A 10,960-nucleotide genomic window follows, 5' to 3' on the forward strand; every position below is an offset into this window, starting at 1 on the left:
AGTGACCCTCTGCACTGATAATATCCAGTGCAAGTGTAGAGGCCAAAAATTGAGGGGCCTTCAGTAATGCTTGAAATTCAGCAAAAGTTGAGAATTAGAGTAGAGGCAGTGGGGAAAATAAGACAGCTTGCTGTCCGAAAGGAAAATGCAACGGGTTTTCGAAATGCAGGCTCCATTTCATCAAGCAAGTTGCAGCTAGGATTAAAACTAACCAGCTGAGATGTCCTAGAGAAGCAACACTTAGGCCTCTGGTGCACACGCCTGTCTGGTGTGATTAATGTAATTGCACCACTAATAGCAACATGCTGTATGTTAGTCAGATTTATTATGCCATTAATTGGCCAACCAGCCACAAAGATATTCCTCAACATGCATAATATCTTTATGGCTGGCTTATATGGCACCATAAATTGAATATGTGGCATTCCGATATCATCCCAATGTGGACAGTCAGCTGCTTGTCAGCATCAAGACCTGGGCAGCCCCGGGCCTGGAACCTGGCTGGGACCAATGCTGACAATCAGGTGATTGTTTACATCAGGACACAGACTTTTTGGGACCTGCCACTTTAAAGAGCCATACCTTTCAACCTCTGACCTTTAAGGCTCTTTGAGGTACCAGGTCCTGGTGAGCCTCAGGGCATAGAGCCTTGCAGGTGCAGGTGTCCCTCTGTGCTGGCATATGTATAGGTGGGGTTTCAGGAGTATTTATGCCCCATTCCCAGAATTGCATCATGTGCCGTGCACATCTGGCATGGCAGGCTACGCAGTTCAGGAAGTAGCCATAAAATTCCTGAGACTATTTGTATGACTTCCATAACATCTGCCAGCAGCCTCAGACAATCTCATGTGGTCAAAGTGCTCCTGGGATGGAAGTGCTCATGACTAGTAGGCATTTTCATTGCAGCCAGAGACAGCAGTGAACACCTGAAGTCCTATCGTGCTCAGCTCTGTACAAATGGAACTAAAACCACTCTTGTCCATATGGCTTCTTAACAAGTCTGTAGAATCTTGTTCCACTTCCTTCCAGGCGAGTCAGTTTGACCCAAGTCTTTCATGGAAGCTGTATTTCAACAGGTTACAGGTCTGAATAATGAGAGGACAAAACCCAGGACAGCCTTCTCCCCAACCTGAAAACACCTCCTGTCCCTCAGTCTTGCAGTCAGGTTCTGAAGACTCATTTCAAGTAAGGGGGTGGGTGGTAGACCACACAACTACAACATCTGACTTTGTACCAGAAGTAGAGGGGTGGAAACCAGAATGCAGAGCTCCTGCTAGCCACTGTAAAGCCAGTTTGCTTTGGGTGTAAAAATATATGCTACTATCAATGTGGGGCAACTGTGTGTAATGTTACTCATGTAAAAAGCTTATGTTGGCCTTATGTTTTGCCTTCCTTTCCTTAGTGGTTTTTACAAAACATAAGATGAATGAGGAAACGAGTGTAGTGTATTTATACTGCTTGATGTGAACAGATAGATAGCAGATTAGTGTATATTTTTCCCACAAAAAGGGTCCAGAATAGTTGAGGTGAGAGTAGTTTAAAGGCATAGATTGTGATTTTCAGCAGCATGGGACCAAAGGCAGTGGAGGTAGAGACAACTAAGCATAAGGGGTGTGAGAGAATCGGAGTTCGGTGACAATTGGCGAAGCCAAAGCTATGGGAAGTGAAACCTAATAAAACAGGAGATCTGAATTGGAATGTGAGACTTCATGTGAAGATGCCTTGTTTTTCTAACCATGTGATGCATTTCATTTCCTTCCCTGATTTGCTTGATAAATTCACTAATTGCAGTCATTCCTCCAGTTCACTGTCCTAGAAAGATACACCCAGACACAGTCCCATTCAGTGTCTGTCTGTACTGCAGTTAATTTAAATGCTACATCTTGATCATCTTCACATGCTGCAGTGTACATTGGTTTTTCTACTGATGACTCAAATTCTCTCCCATCTGATTAAATCTGGTTGTCAGGTCTAGCTTCCTATTCCTGTGTTTTCTTTCTGCATGTATTATGGACAAGGAATAGATTTTTTAAAAATAAGGTTACTAAGCAGAGCTCTGACCTAGAACTGGGAGGAGGATTAATTTATGGCAGTTGTTAGAAAAATGTATTTTTCAAAGTAAAGGGTCATTTTATTTTTCAAAGAAAGAGGTTTGTCTTGTGATCCTAACAAACACATCTTTGTCACCTGATGGTAAGTCAGAGGCTGGATGTATTCCGTAGTTTTAAGACAGCGAGGAATTCTCTATTAGTAGAGGTGGCTTTTGCAGAAGGTCTGTCACTGGTACAAGTCCAAGACAGGCCTCTCAGGCAATATTCTGTAAAGGTCTATGGGTTGATACTAATATCTATTTAATTCTCCATTTTTCTTTCTCTAAGAATTTGAGCTGGAAATTTAATAATGTTTTTCTTCCTTACTAAAAAAAAAAAAGCCTATGTGGTGAAGTGAACACTAATAAAATATGATGGCTTTGCTTGGTTTCTCAGCTGCAGATAACCTTTATAAACTGTCGCTCCAAACCCTCAATGCGGATGCTTTCTTGAAACAACGACAGACCTCACCAACTCCTGCCTCTCCATCGCCACCCCCTGCATCTTTAGCTTTCGTTCCACGAGGCACTTACAGTAGCATTGTGAACAACAGCTGTAGCCAGTAAGTTGAAATTTCTGCAGACTAAAAAGTTGCTTATGTGTAGTACATAAAAACAAGCAAGATGTGGAAGTTCTGTCTGGTTATATTATCCATCTTCTTGCCGACAGTATTTTTTCCTTTTTATGCCCTGTGCTGTAGAAGTGATTTTAGTTCCCCATTCAAATGGCCCAGAATTTGTTTGTGCACATATCATGCTTTAGTTGTGCATTTCACTGGGATTTCTAATCTTTGCTTCTTCAGTGACAAACATGGTTTCATTTATAGGACTCAGCAGGAGGTTGAAATGCTGCCATAGACACCCCTGTATCCAGGGTTTTATCGCTACTGTTTTTATGGAGTCAAAATAGACATACTAACTGAACTCCTAGTGTGTAGATGTTTTCCTATTTAAATATTGCTGTGAAGCATATTGGCTGTGAAGCCACATTGTCAGGAGGCACGTAACAGCCACTTCTCCCATTGAGAGTCTTCCAGTCAACTTTAATAATCCAAAACATAAGGAAGGATTGGAATTAGCGGAACTGTAAACCATCCAATTGACTTTGTGGATAAATCCAGTAATGTCCTCTCACCACAGAAGGTGCCAGTGTTCTTAAGCTCTCAACCACATCTCCCTTCCTTCTGTAGTAATCTATTATTTACCTTTCACTATTATCCATTTATAGCCTTGTATAAATACTAGGTTCTTCTCATTTTAATAATGGCCCAGTTTCTTTATCAAATTGATCAGGTATACAGGGTACAGCATAATTACAAAGACAGCCATGTTTTTAATACTTCCAAATCTGTGCATTTACAGATCAATGTTGCTTTAAAGGTATCATACTGAGCAAACCTTGACCAAGTAGTTTATGCTGTGCACATACCAGAAACATGTCTCATAACTGCACAGTACTTTAAACAGCCAGGATAGGCCATGTAACATGGAGAGCGCTGAGACTGACTTTAAAATTCCTAAAAACCTTCACTAGAAGTTGTTTAGAAACGTCCAGTAATATATTTCAACTGTCGGCTGATCAGATATCAGTAATTACACACAACATTTTTAATCCCATCTACTATGTATAGAAAAGACTGAACTGAATCTGATGAATGCTGCCATTCTGTTGTAGGTTCTGTGAAATATATGCGGGACCCAATAAACAGAAGCCAACTTGATTTTTGAGTTTTCCTATTAAGCTGAATTTCCACACCGTATTGATTCTTATAGTAATGTACCTTCTCCCCCCCCCAACCTGATTGCCTTTTCCTTTTCCTATTGCTCCTTAGTAGTGTAAGCACTATTCCTCCTGAGCATCTGGTGCAATGAAGTGTGGCACATCCCTACCATGGAGAAGCTAACTGCCCTGAAGCAGAGGTGTCAAACTCGTCTAAGTCCCACCCCCGTATGCCGGATCCAGCACCCACAGCACCTGCTCTGGGACCTGTGCTGCATGCAGCCCCTATTCCAGCTGGTCCAGGATGGTTGCTGCATGCATCACATGCTCCACCCAGTCCAGAACCTCACTGCATATGGTGCCCTTTCTGGCTGGTCAAAGATGTGTGCCACACATGGTGCCTGCCCTATCCAGGCCAGGATACACATGCATGTGTCTCAGGCCAGAGCGGGTGCCACATGCAGGGCCATTCCAGACAGAGTGGGTGGATGCTGTGTGTGGTGCAGATCCTAGACCTACTAGAATAGTGTCTGTGTGCAGCCCCAAAACAGCCAGAGCGGGGCTGTGTGCAGCATGCATGCTGCACAAGTTGGAATCGGCACCATGTGCATCCTAGGGCCCTGCACACAAGGCTGATCTAGCATTCACCATCTGGGCCAACTGTGAGACCAAGGGGCAGTGCTGGGGGCAGGATAGGGGGGCTCAGCAAGCCAGATCAGACCCATGGGTCATATCTTTGACACCCCTGCCCTGAAGAATAAAAATTAGGCTTTTACTACTTGGGCAGAGTCAATCATCTTTACTGAGTCTAATACATATGCTCTGAAAGTCATTTGTTGTCCTTTGCTCCATATATAAGGTCAGATGTGTTGCCTAGAACTAATTCCTGTGCACATTCTCTCCATTTTGTTTGTTATATGGACTTTCCTGTTGATCTCTGTACAACATCATGTTATACTTGCTGCTTTTGCTCTCCTAAAAAATGTTTTAAAAATCCAGTAGCTAAATTTAGAGTCTGTCACTACTGCTCTGGCCAGAGTCTAAGGGCATGGACAGACCTACACTTGGAGCAGCTTCAACAGAGGAGGGGGGAGCTTCTGTTCCAGGCAGCTGAAGGTTAAAGTCAATGCAGCTTGCCTCCCTTGTGTCACTGCAGGCTTATGCACACATAACTATTAGAGCTTCTCCTCCCCTTTTGAAACTGCTCCATCTATATGCGTCTCCATGCCCTAAAAAGCAAGTCTTCACTGAAATCCCTGCCGTGGCTGCAGTTGTCATAGACCTACCCAAGCTGTCTTAACCTTCCTGGCTCCAGTACCAGTAGCAGACTGTTCATAGCATTACAGAACTTCACCTGGGCTACAAAATTTGCTCAAGAAACCAAGTGAATGTTTGAGTAGGTGAATAGCCTGTGCTCCCATGGCTGGAGTGTGACCAGTATTGCTTGCAAATCCACACACATGTATTTAGAAGAGAGCTAATGAGAAGAGGGCCGTAGCTTTCTGCAAATGGTTGCCTGGTACCTCTGTAGGGAGATGCTTCATGCTGGAACCACTGACCCGAGAACATCTAACTACAGAAAGTTTATCGCAACACTGCTAGCAGCCTAAGACCCATGCTGGGTGATCTGTAACAACCACCTGTGTGCGCAGAGAGTAAAAACTATAAGTAACCTTCCTCCTCTCTTTGTACCCCACCCTTAGTTTAGCTCATCCTCTCTGGAGGTCCTTACCACCCCCAACCTCTGCTTTTATTTCCAGAAAGATTCTTTCAAATTAAAAAAACAAAACAAAACTAAGTGTGTCTCCTTTCAAAGCCCAGAAGTGCTGCTACTAGGAGCTATCACATTTGTGATTGTTTAGTAATAAAAATTAGCTTGACTAAGTGGAGCAGTTGTTGACATCAGGTTGTTTTAGCCGGAGATCTAAACTGTGAGTTAAGGCATTGGAAATATACTGTACGGTACAGTATTGTGGGCTACAATGTCAATAAGCTGCTTTTGTATCACATCATATCCAGTTAAATACTACTTTTAATAGCTGCTCTTTTATTAACACACTGAATCTCAAAGTCTTATTTTGTTAACTTATTTTTAGTGAAACAAATTGCAAACAGCCAAATGGTACCAAACACAAGCTGGCAAAGACGGCCTCTCTCCCTGGCAGGAATGGAAACCCCACCTTTGCTGCTGTAGCTGCAGGTTATGACAAGAGCCCAGGTAATTAAATCAATTTGGAGTACCAGTTATTGCTGAATAGCAGTGAATGCTGTTCTTGCATTGTTTTGTTTGCCTTCTTCAATTTGAATGTATTGTTGCAGGTGGTAGTGGATTAGCAAAGGTTTCACCAAACAAAGCAGATGTTTCTGGCAATATCAGCATTTCCCATGTACCTGTTGACAGCGATGGCTCTGACAGGTAACTAAAATCCCCCTTTTGAAACCCCAACCCTTGCAGGAAGCCAGTGGAGCCTTTTTCTTCTTAGTTGGAGGCATTCATTCTAGTTCCAAGAGGCAGTGTTTTTTAATTTTCTGAGGTGAATATCTCAAAATGACCCAATTAAGAGCGTCATTAGAACAAATCTGAGACCTGTTTAGCTGATTGGCAAGTTGGGGTAGGCATCCTTATCACACGTGGTCTTTTGTTCTTTCTCCATCTCTGCCTTTCCCCTTTTCCAAACAACCATTTGCTTTTCTTGGTATCTTGAGTAGTGAACGCCAGGTTCACCTGATACAGTCTACAGGTGGACCATTCAGTTCAGGAGCAAAGGGCACGCTCTCTCCCTAATTTGAGGTTGAGTTCAGGAATTAAGGGCAAAAGCAGGGTATAGCCACATGAAGTGATATTTCCCAGTAGTGGGAATAAATATCTGCATCAGTGTAATGGTAGAAAGAGTGGGTAAGAAGGAAAAATGAGTCCTGAGGACGCAGTGTCCCTTTTTTCCTCTGACATCTAAAAACTGCTTGTTCTGGAAATACATATCAGCTTTCGGAGGTTCTACTGTTTTGAGCTAGATTCTATTTTACGCTATTTATTCATTGATCCCAATGAACCCATCTGCTTTTCAATACATTCATTCAGTAACTACAGCCTGAGTACTTGGTTCATTAAGAAACCACTCATGATTTTGACCAGGGCTGTCCAACCTGTGACAGGTTAACTTGCAGCCCCTACACCACCGGTCTGGGGGCTGCTACCCCCCCAACTCCTCCTGCTGCTGCTGTTGGTGGGTTTCTGGGCATCCCATCTCCTCCCCCAGCTTCTGCTTCCTGCCCTTGCCTCAGGGGCAGGATGGGACAGTATAGTCTTGGAAGCCTAAAGCCTGGCAGGGAGATGGGGGTGTAGCAGCACAGTAGGGAAGTCTACCCAGTGAGTGGCCTTCATGGTGTGTGGCCCCAGTGGCTCAGAATTTGAACAATGCTAATTTAGATCTTAAATTTGATCTACCTGGGCTGAAGTATGCTAGATTTTAACCTCAAACGTGTAGGCCAAGGAGCTACTTGTGAACATTGCATCAGTTATCAAATTAGCACTATTTACACTATAAGTATAATAGTATTTAGGGTCGGAAGGGACCTAAACAGATCATCAGATGCGACCCCCTGCCCCGAGCAGAAACAGGTGCCAGGATCATATCACCCCAGCCAAATATCTGTCCAGCCTCCTCTTGAAGACCCCCGAAGTAGGAGAGAGCACCACCTCCCTTGGGAGCCCATTCCAGAGCCTGGCAACCCTAACTGTAAAGTAATGTCTCCCGATGTCCAGCTTGTACATTCTCGCTAACAATTTGTGGCCGTTATTCCTAGTAACCCCAGGTGGTGCCCAGGGGAACAGAGCCTCCCCCAATTCCCGCTGGTCCCCCCTGGTGACTTTGTAAATTGCCACCAGATCTCCTCTCAGCCTTCTCTTGTGGAGGCTGAATAGGTTCAGGCCCTTTAGCCTCAGATAATTCATCTCTAAGGCTGAAATGTACACACGGGAAAACAAACCAAAAGGCTATTTGCAGCTCTTAGGTATGCTTGCATGAATCACTTGACCAAATGAGTGATGCATTTAATTTCAGCTGAGGGAGATAACATTTAAAATATTTAAATAAAATATTCAGAATACTGCATTAAAATATTTGGCTACTTCAGTCATCTTTTTATGCTTATTATCCTAGTTCAACTTAAGCTTCCTTATATCTGTTTATTCCACAAGTATGTATGCACAGCTAAGTTATCATCAGTAGTACTGATTCAGTGTTAACTCTTTGTGTGTGTTTAGTTCTGGTTTCTGGAGTCCGATCAGCAACCCTAGCAGCCCTGACTTTACGCCCCTCAATTCATTCTCGGCATTTGGTCATTCTTTCAACATAACTGGAGGTGAGTTGTTCGAGTTTTAATGGCAAAGAAAATAATGGAGTGAGCAAATGCTTCATCCCTTTCTGTATATTGGAAATGTATATAAAATTGAAGAATTATTTGTATAAGATTGTTAGAACTATACCAGGCTAAGCTAATGTCAAATCCTTGGTGGAATAGTTAGCAGGTTTGATATTACTTGGCGTGCTGAAAGCATAGCTACAATAATTTTGGGGTTTGAAACTCCTGACATGCCCAAAGAGAGATTCTTCTTTGTGGGTAACAGTTGTGCTGCTTTACTTTATTAGAAAGAACAAGCAGGGCTAAGATAAAATCAGATTTCAAACTCGATAGGCTTTCTGATGTGAAATTTTGAGGTTTAAAATTAATGCTGTTGCATCTTGTCATGCTGAATTGGCTTCTCCTGAGTGAGGTAACACCATGCTGTTTCAGTGCTAGGAAATGTTGCATCTCGAAAAGCTGGTTATGGACTTGATTTAGAGATAACAGCAAAAGCACCAGGAGGGGAAGAATGATGTATATTTTCTTCTCTCAAGAATCTAGTCCAATATTGCTGTTGATATTCACAAAATAATGGCAAGAATGGAGGCTGTAGAGTAGATAAGACTTAATTACACATTTGCTCTGCCACATTGCCCAGCTGTTTCCATAGGAATGTAGAAGCTGCCATCCTGGATCAGCCCTGGGTCTTAGTTACACTATTATGTCATTAGAAGTTATCTGTGATCATAGTAACCTGTGATCAAGATAAAAAAATTAATGGGTATCAGTCCTGAAGTGAGACCACTGTTTCAGCACCATAACCCGTTTTATCTCTGAAATGTATTAATTTGACCTGAAGAACTCTGATATGAACTTGTCAACATAATTGTGGTCTAGGAATCCCAACTCCTGATGCAAATGGCCTCAATAATATGTAGTAACAGTCCTGTTAAATCATGAGCATTGTGTTTCAAATTTTTTCTAATGACAGCGTGTTGGAGCAGGCTCCTCATACGTCTGTAGGAGCCCATGGTTTTTAAGTGATACTCAATGTGCATTAGCCTATTTTAATGCACATTAACTAAATATCACTTTTTTTAGTGATGCTTTAATGCACATTAAAATAGGCTCGTGTATTAAAGCGCATGTGTAGATGCGCCCACTGTCTCTGTCATGTTAGACAAGGTCTGTTCTGTTGTAAAAGATTTCTCTCTGTGCTTGCATTATTATCCACTAATCTTGTTTTTCATTTTCTTTCCTCCTCAGAGGTTTTCAGCAAACTTGGGCTTTCCCGATCTGCTTATGGTCAGGATGTACAAAGGAACTGGAATGAATTTCCTGCATCCATCTGGGACTCGCCAGCAGCTGATTCTGTACCATCCTGGCCAACAAGTTCAGGTTCCCCAACTCACACAACTGCAGTAAGTAGACATGGGCAATATAACCGTTTATTGTCAGCCTGCTCCAGTGTTTTGCCTCTAACTCCGGCAGTATCTAGAGCCTTTTAAAAATGAAACAGTTGGTGCTAAAAAGAGTAGGAGTGTTTACAATAGCACAACCAGAACAACTTTCTCATCCTTTCACTCCAGGATTTGCTTAAAGAAAAAGAAAAAAATAACCAGATGTCAGATTCCTCCTAATGTTTTATCCATCTAATTTTTGTCTCTTGCTAAAGGCAGCCTGCACAAGCAAACACCTTGTGTGCAGATTCCTGTCTGTATTAAGTGCAGTTTGCCTTACCTGAGAACAGCTTGGATGTGATGTGTACATTTTTATCACTACACTCACCATTGTAACTTAATTCAGCTGCTTGACACAGGACAGACCAAAGGATTTTTTTACTCCATGCTTATTGCTCAGTTTTTGACCCCTGTGGGCCAGATGAGTGGTACAGGGCTGGTCCAGGAGTTGGACGGAGCCATGTGCCTCAGGATTGAGACCTGGCACCAGGTCTTGCTTCTGTATGCCAGGATTGTGGCCCAGTGCTGCAAGTAAGTGCCTGTCCTGTCTTACCTGCAGATGTCAAGTGGTTTAAACTATGCTGAAAGAGACTAAACATTAAATGTTTTAATTTTGAATATCAAGGTTTAATCTGTTACTTTATTTTCCAAGATGGCTCTTTATTGTAGTCCTCAAATGCAGAATATATTGGTATGTCTGTCTAACTGCTGAACAGAAATGTATGCATTCATCTACACATTAGCAGTCTCAAACGTTGCAAGGGACAAAATTTGCTGCTAAACATGCCTGAGCTTGAGGAACTATTGGGGAATTGCCAGAGAGAGAAATGAATCAAGGCTTCTCAAGGCAACATTGCAAAGAGGAGCTTTGCCACTAATCCAGCTTTCAAACCCACTTCTGCATCAAGTGGTGCACTGAGCTCAAGCTAGCTGAGCTGTTGGGGAGCGAGCAGAGAGCCAGAGTCCTGGATCAAATTACAATGGCTTATCAGTTGCTAATGCAAGAATGGTGCAGTTCATAACTGCTCTGTAACTTGAGCATTCATTAGCAATGTGTCCATCCTCACTTGAGCTAGTCTAATTTAAGGAAAGAAACTCGAGCTAACTGTTGTAGTGTGGTGTTTATTCAGCATGAATGTTTTGTGTTGCAGTCAATACTTGGCAACTCCAGTAGCCTGTGGTCTACCACCACGCCGTTCAGCAGCTCCATCTGGTCGAGTAACCACAACAGTGCCCTTCCATTCACCACCACTCCAGCAAATGCATTGTCCGGTATAGAGTTCATGGGAAATGAAAACTCAGCCCCTCCTCCTCCACCTACTGCTGCCACTGTTGCAAATCCTGCTG

General features: G+C 42.8%; 1 protein-coding gene across 1 annotated transcript in view; it reads left to right on the forward strand.

The window, feature by feature from the left end:
• TMEM131 (transmembrane protein 131) overlaps window positions 1-10,960 on the forward strand; it is a 138,644-nt gene that overhangs the window by 127,088 nt on the left and 596 nt on the right. The window contains 6 exon segments of the mRNA XM_025207248.1: window positions 2,487-2,652; window positions 5,906-6,027; window positions 6,129-6,225; window positions 8,074-8,171; window positions 9,420-9,574; window positions 10,765-10,959. Coding sequence (XP_025063033.1) covers window positions 2,487-2,652; window positions 5,906-6,027; window positions 6,129-6,225; window positions 8,074-8,171; window positions 9,420-9,574; window positions 10,765-10,959 — 833 coding nt within the window.

This window comes from Alligator sinensis, unplaced genomic scaffold, assembly GCF_000455745.1.
Source record: "Alligator sinensis unplaced genomic scaffold, ASM45574v1 scaffold144_4, whole genome shotgun sequence".
NCBI classification, from domain to species: Eukaryota; Metazoa; Chordata; order Crocodylia; family Alligatoridae; genus Alligator; species Alligator sinensis.